The 23,014-nt window shown below is 39.7% G+C and overlaps 1 protein-coding gene across 1 annotated transcript in view; it reads left to right on the forward strand.

Moving 5' to 3' along the window:
- The window catches only part of LOC125882243 (vasoactive intestinal polypeptide receptor 2-like), a 65,107-nt gene that overhangs the window by 14,104 nt on the left and 27,989 nt on the right, over positions 1–23,014 (forward strand). The window contains exon 3 of the mRNA XM_049566016.1: positions 7,389–7,486. Coding sequence (XP_049421973.1) covers positions 7,389–7,486 — 98 coding nt within the window. The remainder of the gene's footprint in view (positions 1–7,388; positions 7,487–23,014) is intronic.

The following is a 23,014-nucleotide window of genomic DNA, read 5'->3' on the forward strand; positions in this document are numbered from 1 at the left end:
TGCCACCAGAAGTGGGTATTTTAAGCCAGAACATGATCTTTTGCTGACCATAGCCAAGACATGTCTGTGCCTAAACACATCCACTGTATTATTAAAACATAAAGAAACACAATAAAATGCATCAGTTACATAATAATGTACAGATGTACGGTATCTTTGGCTTGTAGAAATGTGTGCCATTGCCAATGCCATTTTTTTCCATTTTTAGATTCATTTCAAATTCATTTCAAAAATATTGATATTTGATCATGGAACTTTCAGTACGGTACAGATGTTTAAGGTTCACATACTCACTGAACCTAAACGCTGCAGTTCGCCTGTCCTGGACTGAACCAGCTCAGTATCGACTGCCGCGACCTCCTCCAGCTGTTTCCTTTCACAGCTCATTTTACAAACTCGTGTCTTTCAGTCCACTCATTCTGTTTCATCCATCATGTTGATTGCTTCTTGTCCCTCTACCTTTGATCCTCCATCATCTTTGCACGCTAGCCTACAGGCCAGCAGGTCTTTCATCCCTCCACTCCACCTCCTCTCTGCTTCCTCCTGCTTCCCTTTCCTCTCCCATCAGCCCCTCCTTACCCTGCAGTCTTAACCTTCCTCACCCTCTGCCATCCATTGCTCTCTCTGTATCTGAACCAGAGCTGGAAACTAAAAGTGATGCAGTCTCTTTCCTCTGTCCTCATAAGAATATATATATCTGAAAATGTAACATAAATAGACAAGTGTTGGGGCTTGTTAAAATCATTTAGTTAAGAACAGACTTAAGAAGGACTTTTAGGAATACAACCCCTAATCCCCAAAATATGGGAATCTTTTTTGACATATGTTCAACTGAATAGAGTTCACAGACAAAAAATGTCAATTAATGTTCAAATTGAAAAACTGTTCTTTTAACAGCACTCAGTAAGCATTTGGAAACTGAAGACACTCACTGTTGAACTTTTGAAAGTAAATTTCTTTCTGAAGAATCACAAGCAGGTCTCCCAAACTTTTCAAGTTTTTTTTGCACCTTTTTATGCCTCTCTGCCGGTGGAAGCCATAGCTGCAGGCGTTACGTTTTCAGGTTGTCCGTCCCATTCTTGTGAACGCAATATCTCAAGAATGTCTAGAGGGAATTTCTTCAAATTTGGCGCAAATGTTTCCTTGTACTCAACAATGAAATGATTCGATTTTGGCAGTCGAAGGTCAAAGGTCACAGGTCACTTTGACCTTGCAAAACATGTTTTTGGCCATAACTAGAGCATTCATACATTAACTGTGATGAAATTTCACACAAATGTTTAATAGCATATGCTGATGGAGTGATGAAATTTTATATCTAAAAGGTCAAATGTCAACTTCACTGTGACATCATAATTTTCTGTGAAACACTTTCTAGCCATTACTGAACGCCACATCTCAGGAACAGAAGGGGAGACATTTGGTCAGATACTGAATTGGTGACACTAATCTTGGGTGTCCACCTTGCATCTGTGCTGATTGTATAGATCTTCTGTGCTGTTGGGGGAAGATGTGTGTGAACTGTGAAGCATCCATGTTTTCACAGACATGGATGTAAACTGTCAGTGCAACATGACTGGTTTGCGGAGGCATACAATCACAAGGGAGTAATTTCAGTTTGGCATTGGGACTGTAGAGGCATATATATCACACAGGAAGTTTAGCTCAACTGACTCCCACAAATTGTTCAGTTTTAACTCAAAACAGCTGAAAAGTGTCTTTGGAAAGTTTTGTTAGACATACAAAAAAAAAAAAAACCCTGCCTTTTTCATCTGGGCATTGCAAGTTAAAATGACAAACATGAGCTGACTCAGAAGAAAAATGACTCCTGAAGTGTTTGTTTTTGATCTCATTTGATGATAACGCATGTATATTTATATCATCAATTACTGTAATACTTTTTTGTCAGTATTTTTAAAAGAACAGAAACTTATTTCCCACTCTCCCACCATCCTGTGCTGCTTGAGCTCCTACACTTAATGTGTCTAATTATTCGCGGGGCAGCTGAAAACATCTGGACTGGCCCACTTTCCCTGATACCCTTGGCAGCATCTGTCAGTGGCCATTGGTTCATCCACCTCTCCCTGCTTCCCCTGCAGACACGGAGAGCATTAGATCATCCAGTTAAAGGATGAGGCCTGTCATCAGCAGAGCAGCGCCTGCTTGACATCAAGAGTCACTCTCTGAGTACGTGACTGCAAACACAAGTGAACCCTTTGGAATAACCTGCATGGGGGCTGACCTTCATCGAAGTTCATTATAGTAGACAAATACACCCTGTGTAAACTACTATGATTTTTTTTTACATCTAAGTGACCAATGGAGACAACCATTTCACAAAATGAGAGAGAATGATGCAGCTGGCAGCAGTGAAACAGGCTGCAGTGTAACCAGGCAGGGCATGTTCGCACTGTCAGTGTACGTCCGCTTAAAGTGTTTGTTTTTACCACTGACAGGCTCTGATTGTTATTATAAGTCTCTAACAACTTATGGAAAGGATCCCTACAGAAATAGACCTTTTTGTTTAGAGTAAGATCCTTTTTGTTTAACCAAAAACAGCCCAGAAACCCACCAGACTCCATTTCAATCAGGAGAGACATGTTTTTATGGTAAAAGAATATTTATTAACATGTGAACAAATGAATAAGAATGTGGAAAGTCTTTGGCAATTAGACCCCGTAGAGATGGTTTGATTTAAGGAGGGTGATGAATCCATAGTCGAATAGGGAACCCCCCCGGGGTCTAGATGCTGGTGGTAGTAGAGGTGGTGAGGATGAGATGAGAGGAAGATAGAGAAGTGCTGATGATCTGGATGAGTTGAGGAATTAGTCTTTGAGAGCTTGTCCTGGACTCTGGATACAATGGCTGGAGGTGACCGGGGTGGAGGAGGGTGTGAAGAGTCTGCCGAAAGTGATGGCTGACAGCAGCAGAAGAGAGAGCACATTTAAAATTTTGCAGTGGCATCCTGATTGGCTGAGAGATCATGGCAAGTGTGATTGGATAACTAGAAGAGCGAACACCCATAGTCAGCTGATTAGAGGGAGTAGTGACAGTGAGATGGAGAAAATGTGAAAGGGTGAGAACGGTGTTCCTGATTGAACTTACGCTGAGCTTCATTTAAATAAAGTCATTTTAGTGTGTATGGGTTTATTTCAACCAAACCAGAGCTGGTGATTGTTGGAACAGTGGAAAGATGCACCAAGATGACTTTTGTGAGTTTTATTTTGTTTCTGCTGACTTTGAATGCTGTGTGTTGTACAATGATAAAATTTCTGTTCATTTAAATGGAGTCTGGGTGGTTTGGCAACAACAATTTCAGGCTGTTTCTGGTAAAACAAAATGAACAAAAAGGTTTCTATCCATAGGAATGCTTTCCATTATGTTGTCAGACACTTATAAAAACAACCTGAGCCTGTCAGTGGCAAAAACAAGCAAGTTTAGTGACCTACAATGACGGTGCAAACGTACCCTGAATGGTCACACTGCAGCCTGTTTTGTTGCTACATAGCTGCAGCATTTTCTCTCAATGCTGGACCAATTTTAAAAGTTGTTCTTCCTATTAGTCACTTAGTCACAGGGCCCAGGGGTCTCATGTACAAAGGGTGCGTACGCACAAAAACGTGGCTACGTCCTTTTCCACGGCAAAGTTCGGATGTATCAAGAGTGAAATGACCGTGGAAATGCGCGGTGCCTCACACCAACTTCATGGCTGGTACGCACGTTTCTACAGCTGTTGATCCTAATTAATTACCATCAATTAAGAAAAGACCATACGATAAATGTGAGTCTTCAGAAGAGATTTAAAAGAAGACACTGAGAGACACATATTTATTTTTATGTTCTAGCTGTGCAGTGCTCTTGTCATGTTTTGGTGAAGCTATTGTAATATGCATTGTGGCTGCTGTAACATTTATTATGGCTTATAACACATAGGGTCCTTCTTGTTTCTGTTGTAACTAGTGCTTTTGATAGAGCTATTGAAATGTGCACTGTGGCTGTGCAGTGCTCTTGTCATGTTTTGCTGAAGCTGTTGTAATATGCATTGTGGTTGGTGTAAGATTTAAATTTGGCTGTGCTGTATTCTGTCCAAGAGGGGGCGCCTATGGTTAATGGTGGAAGTAGGCTAAGCCTTTGGGATGAAGTTGTGTGGTGTTTGATTTCAGATTTCCGTGTTTTGGTAGACATAGAGCTAGTATTATTAACCGAGGTTATTAGTCTGGCCTTTTAACGTGCCTGAATTTATGGGGGTTCTGCTGCCGCTTTATTATCTTGTGTGCTGTGCATTGTTGTCTACTGCACCAGTGCGATTGTAGTGAGTTGATTGTAGTGTTGCACGGTATACCGGTACTAAAATAGTACCACGGTACTAGAGTATTCCAAACGGTACTATACTGCATTTGGAAAATACCAGTACTTTGAAAGTGATTCAGTTCATTAATTTAGTTAATTTATTTTACTCATTTATGCACACAAACGCCTTTCTTGTTCCTATTGGAGCACAGATTGCGCAAGTGGTGTGTATGACAACACCTGTATCAACATTCGCAGCTGGCCCAAGAGAAAGTCTTTTTTTATTTATTTATTTTTTTTAGATTTTTTTTTGTAGCATTTTTTGCCTTTAATGGACAGGACAGTTAAGTGTGAAAGGGGGAGAGAGAGAGGGGATGACATGCCGCAAAGGGCTACAGGCTGGACTCGAACCCGGGCCGCTGTGGCAACAGCCTTGTACATGGGGTGCCTGCTCTACCACTAAACCACCGACGCCCCGACCCAAGAGAAAGTCTGCCTCGCAAAGGGAGACAACACAAGATAAAACCAACTTAGTGAAACATTTGAGCAACCAAACCGTGATGTCCGTACCGAGGTACTTACCGAACCATGATTTTTTTGGTACCATTACACCCCTACTATTTATTGTTCTAAAGGTTTGTATCCAAAAGGACTTTTCCTTAGGAAAAGTTCTGAAGAGTATCAAAAAGTATCGAAATTCATATTGGTATTGGTACCGAAACAAAGATTTTGGTAACGTGACAACACTAGTTGATTGCGTGGTGTGTGTTCTGAATTTCTGCATTCTCATCATATGGTTAACTTTCCACATGTTCCCATGCAAGCCACAAATCAATTTTATCATTATGACTGTTTTATTTTATCATAATGACTGTGTCAGTATATCTCCTCTTCTACTGTGCATCAAGGCAGTGAGTGAGTGTGTGAGTTTCTCTGGTAGTTGTGGAACAGTCTGTGTCTCTGTGGCGCTCTGACACGTTCTGCCAATGGTCGTGTTTTTTATCTTAGTATGTGTAAAATCATCCATCACAGTACCCAGTAATATGTGGGAGGGGGGATATGAGACACCACGCCTGTTCTTTCACAAATAAGGAAGGATCTAAAATGACGTAAAGATGCGCATTTTTTTGTAAAATAATATGAAAATTTTTCACCCCTGGCTAGCCGATGCTCTGCCATGGGGCCTCTGTGTCAAAAATGCCAGGGCCTCTTTTTGGTCCCAGTCCGTCACTGGTTATTATGAGTTGATATGCAGAGTTTTATCAGGAAACACGGCACTGGGTAACATGCAGATTGATGTATCTTATCTGACATTTTATCTTGTGGTTCATTTGTGTATTTTCCATTTAATTCAGTTGCTTGCTGTTTTTGGTAAATGTCACATCTCAGTGTGTCCTGATACAATGATTTGTTTGATATCTAGTGAATTAGCAGCACCCAACAAATTAGTGTCTCCACCAGTTAGGTCAGGTTTTGGAAAAGAATCATGATCGGTGTTAAGTAACATAGGTTTAGAAAAAGAAACATAGTTAGGGGTCGTCAGGATGCCTCCTTAAAGGGATAGTGCACCCAAACATGAAAATTCAGCCATTATCTACTCACCCATATGCCGAGGGAGGCCCAGGTGAAGTTTTAGAGTCCTCACATACCTTACGGAGATCCAAGGGGAGAGGGGGTAGCAACAAAATTCCACCTAATGGAGGCTTATGGCGCCCCAGATTGGTTGTTGGGGTGCACTATCCCTTTAATGTTAAGTTATGCACTCAGTGTAAAGTTACTTAAATTAGACTTGGGTTAAGAGACATGGTTGGGGGTCATCAGGTTATGTACTTAACACAACGTTAAGCTGGGAGGAAGTACCTTTAGTTCACTCAGTTTCACACAGTTCTGAACAGCGGTCTCCTTGAGGAAAAAGTCCTTTGTTTGACACATCCATCACCCTAATCTGCCTTCTCCCTTATGTGCAGTTTCACTCTTTATACTGCTTCCTTCTTTACTCCCATCAGTGCATTTAACACGAAATCTCAGCCTTCATATTTGTATGGGTTATATAAGAATAACTGGCTCATGATTACACGGTTAAATACAAATTGCTGGTGAATTACTTTTTGTAAATATACATACTAAAAGTGCATGAGAACACCTGACACATCTACAAATCCCAGTGGACTGGCTTCAAAATCCTGCTTTCAGGAACAAAAATATTTCAATTCATTTAATTCAAACTTTTAAAATGAACTTGAAATAATGTACGTCATTGTTTACAGGTCAGTTTACCTTTCTTTGTGGATGGGAGCATCATTAAGACAAACGGCTGTCAGTTTTTACTGATATAAAAACTTGATTTAAACCTGTTGACAGTTTAGAGCAGGTCTCCTCTTATGCAGGTGTCAGTGTACAAAGGAAAGAAATATTAACAATAACAATAATAATATGTAGATGTTTGCAGTGTGTTGGGTCCTCTTGGCCTCCATACTCGTCTGCTGAGATTTCAGCTCAGTGAGCGAACTGTTGGCCAGCCAGCAGCTTCATTAACAAACACGCTGCTGTGGAGCACAAATCAAGTGTATTTACAATGAGACAAAACACAATCTGCTGCCAACAGCTGAGGGCCTCCAATATGGCCGACCTTTTCCAGGCTGCTGCTGTACTTCCACGTTATTTACACTGAGATATAATACGTTCAGTACTGAAACAATATGTCAGACATGAAGTGAAGTACAGTTAACATGAGGACGCAGAGACATAAGAGTGGAAAGAGGCACAAAGCTCCTTGTTTGTTGTTTAAATCCTGTTCAGACAACTGATTGGAACCAGGATTTTACCACCTCACCTCACCTCCCCTTTAGATACCACATGTCTTTCAGGTTTTATTTTCCAACACTAATGTTTCTAAGCTGCTGAGAAGAAAGCTCTTATGGATAAATACTAACTTCAGTATATAGTAAATGTTTTATTGGGATGAAATAGTCAAATTTAAAAGTAATAAGTCTAAAAATACTGTGATTTCAGGCTATATAAATGATTTTGACTTGACAATGAATTTCAATAGATTAAGGAATCTACTAATTATAGCAAACACTGTGTGTGTGTCTCAGGAAACCTCAGCAGGAACTGTACAGAAAAAGGTTGGTCTGACGTCTACCCCGCCATCATCATCGCCTGCTGGTCCAACAACACAGATGAACCCAACGAGGTGAGTTCAGTGTCTGTTAGCTTTCTGGGTGAAGTTATGTTTGTATTGTACGTGTGTGTGTGTGTGTGTGTGTGTGTGTGTGTGTGTGTGTGTGTGTGTGGATACGGTTGATGATGAGTGTGTGCAGTGCAGGAGATTATCTGATCAGAGCCCTGTGTGTTCATTTTCATCTCCACTGAGAGGCTGCTGCAGGCTGCTTCATGTCTGCATGTCTGACACAAGCAACGTTGTGATAAACTGCCCTAAATGAACCCTAAGTCTAAGTGCACCAATTAGCATTACTGGCTGCAGAGTAATAAGTTTATTTCATTGATTAACAACCTGTTGGTCAGGAAATTTGCTTCTCCTGTGAAACGTGATAACTTCACCTCTTCAGGCCTCTAACAAAAGATACAGACCAAGACATTCCAAGGAGAAATCATCTTTTTGCGGACATGTTGTGTTGAGACACAAAGCTTAGACCAATACAAATCCAGTTAAATAATTAAAAACACAGTTTAGATCCTCGCAAATTCAGTTTAATTTTAGAAACCCAATTTAGAGCATTACAAATCCATTTAAATCATCCTAAACCCTTTTTTTTTTTTTAAATCAAGTTAAATCATCACAAACCCAGTTTATACCAATAACAATCTATTTAAATCCGCAGAAACTCAGTTTAGAGCATTACTGATCCAGTTAAATGACCAGAAACCCAATTTAGACCATTTTAAATCCTGTTAAATCATCAGAAACCCAGTTTAGACTCTTACATTATTCCAGGCCTCTAACAAATGATACAGTTTGAAACATTCCAGGGAGAAATCATCTTTTTTTTGGACAAGCTGTGATGAGAAACAAAGTTTAGACCAATACTAATCCAGTTATCATCAGAGAATTATGATTTAGGTTAAATGACCACAAACTCACTTTAAAGCATTAAAAATGCTGCTTAAAAGGTTCAGGCAAAACGCCATTAAATACCACAACGGTTTCCTTTTATATTCTCGATGAAGACAAGTGCACATGTGAAGTCCCACGCAGCAGAGCAGAGAGTGCTTTTTAGAGCATATCACAGGCTCTGTTATCAGTTGACACGGTGTCAAGGCGTAACAGGATCATATCTCTCTTTTGACCCACTTTGAATACTTTGTTTGACAGCACGTAGCAAAACCACAGACCCAGTTTTTAAACAGCAGATTAATCTGATTTTTAAAAAGCTAACCACAGACTGGTTTCAGTGAGCATTTTTGGTGAAACTTGTCTTCAGTGCAGAAAGATAACTTGTCTTCAGTGCAGACAGATAACTGAGGTCATGTCAGGTCATGTCAGTATGAGATTATTAGGAGCAGGTGTCAGTGTGGTCGACGTCAGTTCTCCTGAGCTCCTGCTTCAATTAGGAGTCCATGATAAGAAATGAAGTCTGTTCTCGCAGGCAAAATTCATTCATTCATTCATCTTCTAACCGCTTCATCCTCTTGAGGGTCGCGGGGGGGCTGGAGTCTATCCCAGCTGACATCGGGTGAGAGGCAGGGTACACCCTGGACAGGTCGCCAGACTATCACAGGGCTGACACATAGAGACAAACAACCATTCACACCTACAGACAAATTAACCTAGTCCCCAATCTGCATGTCTTTGGACTGTGGGAGGAAGCCGGAGTGCCCGGAGAGAACCCACGCTGACACGGGGAGAACATGCAAACTCCACACAGAAGGGCTCCCACACCCGGGATCGAACCGGCAACCCTCTTGCTGTGAGGCAACAGTGCTAACCACCACACCACTGTGCCGCCCGCAGGCAAAATTAAAAAACGAAAAAGAAACATTCTTGTTTCAAACATCACATTTACTCATACTATCTTTACATTGCTACATGTAGTACAGTATAGACATATGCTGACATTCACACTGATGTTCCAGCTTTAGTATCCTGGTTGATATCTAATCCAGTAGACCTATACTTCGGGCTACACAGACCATTCAGACATCCCAATGTTCTGCTCAGTAAGGGTATTTGTTTTTTCTACCTCTTGTGCTTTTCAAAATATTATGCACTTTTTTAAACAAACTTCTTTAATGTAAGTCAATGAGAAGAACCTTCAGATCCTCTTTAAAACTGCTCTACATCTAAATGTTACTGCTTTCACACACTAGATTTCACCTAAACTTTAATCAGGTCACAGGACTTTGAATTAATTTCAATTTTTACATGTCCATGCATGTTGTATGTATGTTGTACTAGGATAAACCCCTTGAGATGTGTCATCCCATTTTCAAGCGGGTCCCAAAACAAACATTCATGAGACAAATGGAAAACTGAACAATACTAGAAACAGCGTTATAAGATATAACAATTAAAAAACAATCAACAATCCAACAAAAAGCAAACTAGCAAAAATAAAAAGGACAGGAAAAATTTGGAAAGACCTCAAACCAGATCTTAACATACAAACTGATGCTTAAAGGTCCAGTGTGTGAGATTCAAGGGATTTAATGGCATCTAGTGGTGAGGATTGCAGATTGCAACCAGCTGAAACTTCTCCTGGTTATAATTCCTTCAGTGCTTATTGTCCAGGAGGTTTTACCAGGAGCTGAATTATCCACAGAGGTCTCTTCCTCTCCAAAACAAATGGACCCGGTGATTAAAATTGCCCAGGAAAGCTTGCCTAGGGTGCTGAATGTGCTAGGTCTGGCACCATTCCAGATGTTCAGGTTTTTCCCGGGAGCTGAATTATCCACAGAGGTCTCTTCCTCTCCAAAACAAACAGACCCGTTAATTTAAACTTCTAAAACAGAAAAGAGTAGTTTCATGTTACGAAGCAGTGTTTCTTCTGCACTTTTTGGCTCCTTGCAAACCAACTGCTTGCCCAGCACCTGCTAATGTATGCTCACCTTATTTCTGATGCAGATATTCAGGAGGAGGAGGTTTTTATCAGGAGCCTAAATATCTGCAGAGGTCTCCTCCTCTCTAAAACAAATGGACCCACTGATTTAAACTGGTAAAAACACTGAACAAAGTAGTTTCATGACACAAATAAGCTAACTAACTCTACTACAGTGGGAGACAAGATAATATGACTGTCCAATCTAGAGATAGTGTTTGGTTTGTCTGCTCTGGGCTACTGTAGATGAGGACTTACTCCCTATGTAGATGTAACAGCTCGTCATGAAAGTCATGAAAACACAATGATTTTTTTTAGGTGATTAAATACTTAAGAAAATATACTTATGATATTATATTCATATGTCTGCCAATATATCCCCCTAAATCCTACATACTGAACCTTAAACTTAAGACTTAAGACTCATCACTAACAGGAGGAATGGTTATGGTGCCAGACTATAGTTTCAAGACAGACTTTTAAATATGTGAACATGTCCTTTAAAAATGAGGCTTTTAGATGTGAAAATGTGACAACAGGCAAGCAGAGCGGTGAGCTTAAAACAAAATAATAAGCAAATGAATCGTTCTCTCAAAATAAATGAGCTGGCTAAGTTTTGTAAAATCAAACAAACAGAAGAAAAAAAAAAACAGGGCCGCGTGTAACTTGTAACAGTGATAAAATAACTTTCAAAATACACACAACACTTATAGACTGACTTTAAAATTACTAAATTAAACCAGACTCACAGGAGCTATGAATTTGCGAACCAAAAAGTGTAAGCTCATTTTAATCACCCTGATGATCAGATTAAAAGCAGAGGAAGGTCAGGGTGAGAGAGGAGATCAGATGTTAGGAGAGAGAGGAAGATGAGGACAGATTTTGGCTGACAGATCTCTGACCTCCAGCTGATTGCTCAGCTCAGCTCCTCTCTCCCTACTCAGACCACCAGGAAGTTAGCCTTTTTCCTTCATCATATCCTCGTTGTGTTTGCATGTGTTTCTGCTCTCAGGAGGACCAGCTTCTTGGATCTTTAAGGGACCAGCTCAGCAAAATGACTTAGAAAAAAAACCTTATTTTTCTTATGTACTTATTTTAAGATATCCTCTGAGATTTCTCCAAAAAAGGATGTAAACTGAGCGTAGTAGCTTGTGGTCACTGCTTAGGAAATGTTTAAAAAGAAGATGCAAAGTAATCCAGATTTTGTGCAGAGCCTCCTTTAAATTGTCCCTCAAAATTAAGTACAGTTATCCTTGCTGTGTCAGTGCACAGATGGGACTTTTGGTCAACGTTCATTTTAGCAAAAAACAACATTTTTCACATTAAAGGAGTGTGATGAACCAGAAAGAACACAAACATCTTGGCAAACAATAGTTAAATGGCTGAACATACTTAATGCTGCATTCAACAGCTGGGCGATATAACGCCTATATATAGATATGTTTTAAGCAAGATATAAATTTAAAAAACACTGTTCACATCGATATAGAGTCAAGTTGCATGATGCCTTTTTTTCCGAAAAGCCACACCAGTGTGCATCTCTCATCTCTCACACTCTGCCTCTTTCACTCACTCACAAGTTCTCCAGCAACACTCAGAGAGACACAGAGCTGCTCCTCTGTTTAATCTGTTTGTAAATTAGCAGTGCGACATCAGTCAACATGTTGCACGTGCTACGCTACATCAATCTGTGAGATGAATGAAATTACTGCAGTAGCACATGTGCAGTCCAGCACTGCGCTGCAGTCAGTCAGTTTTTATAAAAGTGTGTATGACATCTCAAATGTGGCTTTGACTTCCAACTGAACATGAAGCCCACTTGTAGAAAATACAGAGATATATGTGTTGTGTATCTAAAGTGATGTAGGATATTAGCTGGATTTGTCTTCAAGAGGTGGAGGGGATGGTGGATGGCTGCAGACCACGGACCAACAAACAACAAAAAAGGTTGCAGTGTTTTCAGCTGCTTTGTAATCACCAAACGTGGGAGTTTTTTGGTGACCTGTCACAGTTTTCCCAGCGGGGATAGTGCCATGAGATGCAGTTGTTTTTACTGAGACATCACTGCGTTTCCTGCCAGGATAGTGACACGAAAACTGGGTATTTTAAGCCAAAACATGATCTTTCTCTATCCATAACCAGGTGGTTTTTGTACCTAAACCAAGCCACACGTTAACCACAGCATTGCAGAAATGTAAAATTTCTGCTACATAATAACATACAATTATAACATGTCTGTGGTTTGCAGAAACCTACAATACCAACATTTTTCTGGTGATTGGGTAGTGGTTTTCTAGATGCAGCTGAGCAATATGAACCAGGTTATTTTAAATAACTGGTTTTGGCGGATGCAGCAGATGCTTTTGCTGATGCTTAAGTACATGAACAGGCTCATCACTACAGGTGGTGGTGTTCTTTTGGAGCCAGGCCACCGTTAAAATGTTACTTAGACTAGCCGCTGACAGAGAAAACCAGGCAGTGGAGAATGAGAACTGGTGAATGTCATGTAGTGTCCCCAGTGCCCCCTGGGTAATGCAGTTTATTTATGACCATTATATTGCCAGAGAACCTGAAATGAGGAGGGCTGAGAACCTATGGAAGCCCATTTCCGCCACTTGATGGAAAAAAATAAGATCTAATAAGTCAAAATAATGAGATAGTAAGTCAAAATAATGAGATACTAAGTCAAAATGAGATACTAAGTCAAAATTATGACTTACTAAGTCAAAATTATGAGATACAAAGTCAAAAATAATGAGATACTAAGTCAAATTATGAGATACTAAGTCAAAAATAATGACTTACTAAGTCAAAATTATGAGATACTAAGTCAAAAATAATGACTTACTAAGTCAAAATAATGACTTGCTAAGTCAAAATAATGAGATACTAAGTCAAAATAATGAGATACTAAGTCAAAATTATGACTTACTAAGTCAAAATTATGAGATACAAAGTCAAAAATAATGAGATACTAAGTCAAAATAATGACTTGCTAAGTCAAAATAATGAGATACTAAGTCAAAATTATGACTTGCTAAGTCAAAATATTGAGATACCTAGTCAAAATAATGACTTGCTAAGTCAAAATAATGAGATACTAAGTCAAAATTATGACTTACTAAGTCAAAATTATAAGATACTAAGTCAAAATAATGAGATACAAAGTCAAAAATAATGAGATACTAAGTCAAATTATGAGATACTAAGTCAAAAATAATGACTTACTAAGTCAAAATTATGAGATACTAAGTCAAAAATAATGACTTACTAAGTCAAAATAATGACTTGCTAAGTCAAAATATTGAGATACTAAGTCAAAATAATGACTTGCTAAGTGAAAATAATGAGATACTAAGTCAAAATAATGACTTGCCAAGTCAAAATTATGAGATACTAACTCAAAATTATGACTTACTAAGTCAAAATTATGAGATACTAAGTCAAAAATCATGAGATACAAAGTCAAAAATAATGAGATACTAAGTCAAAATAATGACTTGCTAAGTCAAAATAATGAGGTGAATGAGTACAGTTACGCCTTCGACAATCCATACTCTTCATCTCTCAGTCACGATGGATAACATCATTGAGGGATACTAACTCAAAACGGTGAGGTAATAACTCATGTACATCGGATATGCCACACATGATGTGACGTATGGGGTATGTTTGGCTACTTAAGTAGTCTACAAATTACAAAATGTAGTAAAATAGCGTTGATTTTAAGTGTTCTGTTTGGCTAAGACATAAAGTTAATTATACAACAGTTAGTTCCAACCGAGTAATTTGACTGGACGAGAAGCATTCCGTGAGTGCTGATATAGAGTATAACATCACTGGGACTTGGAACAGTAAAATCACTGCTCACAGGTGTTAAAAATATAAACACAACCGTTAATTAACCAACTGTCACACTCGCTACACTGACACATACTGACATTAGGGTTACACCAAAAAGATGGATATTTTCCCCAAATTACACTGGGACTTGGAACAGTAAAATCACTGCTCACAGGTGTTAAAAATATAAACACAACCGTTAATTAACCAACTGTCACACTCGCTACACTGACACATACTGACATTAGGGTTACACCAAAAAGATGGATATTTTCCCCAAAATTACATTTGAATTAAATTATGAGTGGTTGTCAGGAGAGCCAGGAGTTTTCTGTGCAGACCTCCAGGCAGAGGCGTTGTTTCAGCAAAAGCTAAGGTATGGCAACATGACATGACGTGACAGAGCTACTGATGATGGAGTTTCAAAAATATGAACTTATATAAAACTTCACTTTGGTCTTTGACCTGTCAGAAGTACATACTATGCTATTGAAAACTGTTTCAAAGGACATGAAGCTGTTTCTCACATTCATAATACCTCATGTCTGCATGTAATTCACGACTTGGTGAGAGCAGTGAAAACATCGGACCTATTTCGGTGTATATTTCAGCACCACGGACACTGAGCAGACGTTTGATTATCATTATTTAACTTCACAGAAAATAAAGAAAATAAATTAATTACAAGCTCATTTCTAGAAGATAACGAAGGGGTCCGGTGTATGAAACACAGTAAAACAAAGGCCAATTTGGTACAATACTGTATAGGCGAATTTATTGGAGTGTCTCCAGAGACTGAAAATACAAGCTTAACATGCCGACATGAAGAAAAAACCCCACATACAATCAGACAGGCTTCAAGACATCATTTAGACAGGCTGTCTACAGCAGCAGAGCAAAATGCTTTTAGATACCGTATTTTTCCAAATATTTTTCCGTTTATTTCACAAAATCGATTCTGACCCCAGGCGTTAAAAAGAACCAGGGGCTATTTGCTCAAGGCTTTTTTTTTTTTTTTTTTTTTTTTTTGCACCGACCGTTATTTGGTTACAGTTCCTGTCCAGTATGTTTTTAGTGCAAAAATACTGTAAGGTAGGGGTGAGTTCGTGTACAAAAATCTCTAAACATTTAGAGTGGGTCATTTTTTTCATGTACACGGGTGTCAACGCTGGGTGGTGCTATAGCATTATACCAGTAAAGCCCCAGTTATCCAAATACCAACCAAACAGGCCATTGAACCAACAGTTACAGGCCGCCACACCGAAATATCGCCATCCCGACGGTCCGCCATCCTGAATTCTGGTCCCTGAGTCCTGACAGTAAGCTATGGCAAGCCTGTAGAAGCTGTATTCCCCATGCATGTCAGCGATTTTCACCGGGGACGCACGTGAGTAATTCATTCTGACATTACCTGTTTTTCAGCGAACTCTTCTGGTAATTTTGTTAAAAGGCATGGCATATAGGTCCACAGTAACTTATTATTATTATTATTATTATTATTATTATTATTATTGGGTCTTATAGGAGTGAGCTACAATGAGTACCGGCCATCAAATCACAGCATCCGCGGTGAGAGGACACGGAATTGTGTGCGCTTTTACGCACGCGGGTCAAGGCGATCACGGATATTTGATGTGGGAAAGATGTAGCCAGATGTATTACCTGTTTAAGATACATGGCTGTCTGTCCGTCCGTCCATCCGTCCGTAGCACGAATCATGTGCACCACCTCACCACCAACCCGTGCGTAAAAAGCGCAAACAGTCCCTCAAGGAGGGACAGCCATGAGGCAATGAATGAGGAAATAAACGCCAGGGCGTTTAATCGGACTGGCGTTTAATACGCCAAATGGGGTCAAACCCCCGGCGGCTATTAGGTGCCCGGCGGCTATTTGTCACCAGGCGAATATTTGGAAATATATAGTAACTCACATAACTCATAACTCGCGGAGGAGTGGTGAACAATTTGATTCAATAACACTGGTATTCACTAACACTGGTATTCACTGATGAGCACATTATTGACTTATTTAAGTGCAACTTAAACTAACTGTTGTATAATTAACTTTATGTCTTAGCCAAACAGAACACTTAAAATCAACGCTATTTTACTACATTTTGTAATTTGTAGACTACTTAAGTAGCCAAACATACCCCATACGTCACATCATGTGTGGCATATCCGATGTACATGAGTTATTACCTCACCGTTTTGAGTTAGTATCCCTCAATGATGTTATCCATCGTGACTGAGTGATGAAGAGTATGGATTGTCGAAGGCTGTAACTGTACTCATTCACCTCATTATTTTGACTTAGCAAGTCATAATTTTGACTTAGTATCTCATTATTTTTGACTTAGTAAGTCATAATTTTGAGTTAGTATCTCATTATTTTGACTTAGTATCTCATTATTTTGAGTTAATAGATCTTATTTTTTTCCATCAAGTGGCGGAAATGGGCTTCCATAGAGAACAGTACTGGCAGCTTGTGAGAAGTGCTGGTGCACAAGAAAAAAGTAAAATGTAGAAGTGTGTACCGGCCCTCTTCGAGCACCGCTGATTATACTCGCACACTTTTACTTAACTAACATTTTCAATGCAGGACTTTTACTCATCAGAGTATTTCTACAGTGTAGTATTTGTACTTTCACTTACAGGAAGGATCTAAACAGTTCTTGGAGTGTTCAAAGACTTGCTCACAGTGCGTTGTTGTGGCGAGACACTGGCTTAAACTCTCAGCTCCCCCAGCTGAGTTGTGGGCTCAGCTCCTGTCCCTGGCGCTCTCTGCTCTCTAATCCACCCTTGTCTGAAGGTAAACTGAGGAATTTATTTTCCTCTTCAGAGGATTATGAAGCAGAATGACAGAATGTGTAATCCTGCTGAATGTTGCAGGTGGTTGTAGTGTTAGTGTGTATGCATGTTTGTATCTGTGTGTTTTAACCTGAGACGTCCTGTGTGATGCCACAGAGTTTATCCTCTGACCCTCACAGTTATTGCTTTTAGTCACGGCTGCATTCCAGCAGCCTTTGGTTACTGAGCTCTAAACAAGCAGGTTAACATCCTGGTTTAAGAGAATATCCAGAAACATTATTGTGTCCATGCTGAGTTCATGCCACACACTCTTCTTGTTCTCTTATTCTTTACTGTGCAGTCAGGTTGTCTTGCTCTTTAAGTAGAAAAGGAAGTGAAATTGACACCCAATGGAAAATTATTTTAGACCAAGAAAAAGCAGATCAGAAGAAAAATTGCAAATGTTGGATTACCCTGACATAATTGACATATTTTTTAGAAGACCGACACCAAAAACTTGTTAGTCTGCCTCATAATACTCTCCAACTTCCTGCCTGTGGTTCTCAGCTCCAGGCCTATTGGTTCCTACTGAGGACGTAAATCTTTAGAAACGCAAACCTATAGTTTTAATAGTGCATGATGGGGAACTACTTTCAGAGGTGGATTAATCTACTGTGGGTGCACTATACTGAGTATTTGTGGCAGCAGGACAGTGTATGTGGGATTGAGTCCAAATAAATACAGTCACACAGTTCTGCAGTGTGGCTCATTAATGTTTTTTTAACAACAATGGAGCTCTATGGCACAGGAGGAAGAACATACATCAAGGCTGTGGTACACACACAATATGTGTTAGTATATATATTCACTGTTTGTTTTAACATCTTTGTTGGCAATGAAAAAAATATAGGAAATCATCACCAGACTGATCCTCTAAAAGTCAAATCATAAATGTAGCCAAAAGAAAGTGATAAGTCATAAAAAGTGTTTTTTTCTCCCCTTTTTGGTGGTAAAATCAGTTGCAGAACAGATGTTTAAAGGTGGACTAAGGCAATATTCCCACCCCTACTCATCATCATTAATCAAAAATTGGATCATCCACCCAGAAAAATCATGCTCTCAGTAATAATTAAGCTGTGGTCACCCTGAAAACTAAGGAAAAAATCTTTACAAAGAAATGAATCAATCAAAAGTTACAATCCAAATAATTAAGGCGGTAAAAAATGCTTGATATCTGAATCTTTTCACAGCAGACTAAGAAAAGAGAAACTATGAAATAAAGTGGCTTTTTAAATCCTGTGCAGACACGTGAAGGCTGAGACCAATATTCAAATTTCACCATGAGTACGCTTAACTATTTAGTGAGCTTTTTAGCAAACATCTAAAACACGTCTCTGTATATTTTACTTTGCAGAGCCATCTTTCTTTGTGACATCTCGTCACATTCTTGTATTTCTGTTTACAGTATCTCTCTTTTCTCATCGCTGAACTATTTTTCTTTCCTCTGTGTGTGAACGTGCACACATATGGCTGCTGAACACGTGCACATGTTAATCTTGTTTTTAAATTCTTCCCTATGTACAATAGTTTAGATAACAACTTCATTATCTTGGTTTATGATAATTGGGGCTACAACTAATTTTCATTATCCACATTATTTCTTAAATTAATTGTTTGTCAATAAAATGTCAGAAAATAGTGAAACATGCTTCGTTGTGTAATTTCCCAGAGCCCCAGGAGGCATCTTCAAATGTTATTTTTATAAGACGAGCAAACCAAAAATCCAAAGCTGTCAGTTTATTATCATATGTGACAAAGAGGAGCATCAAATTTTCACATTTAGGAAACAAAACCAGCAAATGTTTGGCTATTTGCACCAAAAAAATGACTAATGACCATTTGATTACCATAATATTTGTTAATTAATTTTCTGTCAACTGATGAATCGACTGATCGCTGCAGCTCTAATAATAATTAAAACTGTACATGTGGCTGTAAATAGAGATAAAGCCAAGTGTGGCTAACCTGCATGATGTGTCTGTCTGACTGAGAGCTGAAACTGCTGATGTGGAAATTTACTGAAGCTCACCTTCTTGTATAAAGTGTAATGACAGATGTGTTAAGCACTGAATCTAACATGTTTTATATCTTAGTGTTTGATTCAGATGTAGATAGATGATTTTCTCTCAGCAGCCATCTTGGATCTAGAGAAGCACATTTAACTGAATAAACATGTATTTATTGATGCTGTACGGCTTTACATTCTGACTTCCGCTTTGCGCTGTATTACCACAGCACTAAAGCTGAGTGAGGCTGTTGCATGATGATGGATATCTGGTATTTGGTTTCATCACAGTTTTGTACTGTTGGTAGACAAACAGTTCAAACACACCTCCTCAGATATTAATCACGTTAGTAGAGGAAGCTAAGATCACATAAAAACTGATTCTAAAAATCCACATATTATGGCTCAAGCTGTTTGTTTGACAGTCTATGAAATTTCCCATTTAAATACATAGATACATACTGGATGTTGATAAGAGCTGTGATGTACAAAACAGCATAATCTCAGCAGCCCAGTCTCCAGATGTAAATGTTGGCATTGTATGTTTCAAACCACAAACACATTAATTTTTGCATGTTTCATACCTATCATGTCAACATTTCTAAAGTGACGTAGTATATGAACTGACTTTGTCTTCGGGAGGTGGAGGGGATTGTGGATGGCGTGACACCTAAATGGCTGCCAAGCTGCAGAGCACTGTTTAAAACCAACAAACAACAAAATGGATGTTTTTATGTGACCTGTCACTGTTTTTCCACCTGGGACAGTGCAAAGAAAAATTGGTGGGTCTTTTTACGGAGACATCGCTGCATTTCCAGCCAGGATTGTGCCATCAAAACCAGCGTTTTTTTAAGCCCAAATGTGGTCATTTTCCAACCTAACCACACGTTAACCATAGCGTTGTTGAAACATAAAGAAACATAGCCTGGTTCCAGACCATAGACCCCGCCCACTCAACTGAGGAGGCTTGCATCTCTGGTCTGGCATACTGCAATGAATTTGCGATTTATCTCGTCCAAACGATGGACGGACCAGTGAACGCCGGGGGTGGGGGCGGGTCTAGCGTCACGCTGATGTCAAGCTGTACGCCGGTGGGTAACTGGTAAGGATAGCAACAATGGCGACCGCTACAGATCCTACAGACCACATTAACAATGCTATCGAGGTATTTCGCCAATACTCGCGTTCATGGAGGACCAAATTAAGGAAGCTGCTAAACTGGATTTAACGGTGATGCAGCTGGGCGTGCACGACGACGGAGACATTTTAAACGGGCAATGCCCGCTTGTTTTCGGCACCCCTGAGGCATGGATGCTAATGACGTCAGATTCTGGGTGAGTCGTTGATCTCTACTGATTGGTTAGGGAAAAATCTAATTCCCTCCCCCTTGTAAATCGCCTTCAGTGGAGGCAGTGTCAGACTGAAGGTTCTGGGAGCTTTAGTCTCACACTCAGGCTAAAAGAAACATACATTTTCTTTGTATCCACTACATTAGTGGTTTTCAAACTTTTTACAGCATACTTATAAGATCTTAGGCTTTCCAAGTGCCACTGCCATGACTGACGTTAGCATAGGCCTTTTGTGACTTTTGTCAGTCACAACCATGCTACATGAAGGGGCAGCACTACAACTGGTTCTGAAACTCTTCCACACAACCCTCATACACTGCAAGCCAGCCTCTCATCAGGTGCTGTGGAGACTTTACTGGAGCTGCTTAAATAGCCACTGGCACCTGCCCTTGGTTGTCACCTACCTGAGTTTCAACAGGGCTGCTCGAAAAATTCTCCTAGTGATCTGCATTTCTCTTCATAATAGTTCTTGTTTGGAGCCACGATTGCAGCATTTGTACCTCTGCTCACTAGCTTGCCATAACAGTTTAGCTTGTAACTAATCATGGATGTATGCATTAGCTACATTCATGAACCTGACTACACAGCAGGCTGATACAGAAACAAAAATATTAAAGGAAAGGCAAAACTAAATTATTTTTCGAGGATCTCATAGTTTTAAGTATTTATATTCAAAATGTTGTCACTAGAGGGAGCTTGCATGCCACCAGTGGTGCCACGTACCGTAGTTTGGGAATCAGTGTCACTACATAACAACTTGCAAATGTTGCATATCTATGGTTTCCAGAAATGTACAGTGACAATTTTTTGGGTGATTGGGTTAATTTTAGCCCTAGACTGATCAGCCCTGACTATTTCCAGTCTGGACAAATTTCTGACATATTGGTTTTATTTTGTCATGCAGTATGAGGTCACGACAACCAGTTAATTATTATTAATGATCCGGTTCTTGGATCACCTGTTGGATTTTTGGCATGTCTGAAATTTGATTGGAGCAGTTCCACATCTTGATTTCCCTTGTGACTGCTGGCAAAACATCCATTGTGAACTGTAGTGACCTTGTTTTAATATGACTGGAGTTATATTTTACATGCTGTGGCTAAAACTGAGATGGTGCTGTGATCGAAAACTAAACTTTGCTCGTAGAATTGGAATGCTGCTTTTCTTTTTTTGTCAGCATTGAGGGTGTGGTCATTTTGTTGGAATGAACACTATTGAAATTAGGTTTTTTGGCTTGTGTTTAGTGTGAGCAGCACGCTGTCGTTCACTTGATCTGTACAGTGTGAGCGTAAAAGTTTGTGGTTCTGACTGTGCAGAAAGTCCAAATAAAACATGCAGTGTTAGTTAACACAGCATACAAACGACTGGATAAATGAGACTTGGATGACACTATATGAGTTGTGTAAGTGTTTGTAAATTGATGTTTACTTAATTTCTTGAAGAATTTTTTCCTTTTTTGGATTCTCCATTCACTGTGGAGGCATCCAAGAAATCTGGATTTCAGTCATGTTTGTCAGTCCAAGTTGCATTGTGTTTCCAGCCTGTGTATGAGACACAGATGCAGGATTGACCACCTATTTAGTTTATTTCAGACTAATTGTAAATAGTTTTGATTATTTTTATTTAATTACAAAATCTAGAACAGAGCAGTGACGAGGTGAGTCAGTTAGCCAATTAACAGATAAACAGAGTACAGAAACTAATAAATCATGCTCTGAGGGAGAGAATAGCAGAACATAAAGATGAATGTTAACAGCGCACACACACACACACACACACACACACACACACACACACACAGCTGTATGGTGATCCTCTCCAGAGCCCTCAGGTGTGGGATTCCCGCTCTTTGGCTCTTCAGTGAAGCTTCAATTTGTTTCCTGTTGAAGAGACGGAGGTTTTCCGTCTGGAAGACATTCAGCTGAGACCAGACGTCACAGCTGGCACTCACACTTTACACACACATGCTGCAGACGCAGCTGACTGTCCTCTCTGATCACTGTGACAAAGACCACATCTTTATATCAACAAACTTTAATGTCACTTGAACATCAAGAAATACACTACTCAAAAAAATTAAGTGAACACTTAATGGTCACAGTATAAAACCAAGTCAGTTAAACTTCAGGGATATTGATCTGTCCATTTAGGAAACACAAGTGTTTGTGAATCAGTTTCACCTGCTTTGGTGCAAACGAAAGTGACAACAGGTGCAATGGAGAGGCAAAAGCAACACAACGCCCAGAAAGGGAATGGTTTTGCATGTGGTATCCACAGACAGTTGCTCTCTTCTTATCCTTCCTGACTGATTCTTCTCCAGTTTTGTGTTCTGCTAGTGTCCTTGTCACTACTGGTAGCTTGAGACGGTACCTGCAGCCCAGTCAGGTTGCACAGGTAGTCCAGCTCCTCGAGGATGGTACGTCCATACGTGCGGTTGCAAGAAAGTTTGCTGTGTCTCCCAGCACAGTCTCAAGAGCATGGAGGAGATACCAGGAGACCGGCTGTTAAACAAAGAGAGCTGGACAGGGCCGTGGAAGGGCATCAACCCAGCAGCAGGACCGCCATCTGCTCCTTTGTGTGATGGGGAACAGGAGGAGCACTGCCAGAGCTCTACAAAAA

This window comes from Epinephelus fuscoguttatus, linkage group LG21, assembly GCF_011397635.1.
Source record: "Epinephelus fuscoguttatus linkage group LG21, E.fuscoguttatus.final_Chr_v1".
NCBI classification, from domain to species: Eukaryota; Metazoa; Chordata; class Actinopteri; order Perciformes; family Serranidae; genus Epinephelus; species Epinephelus fuscoguttatus.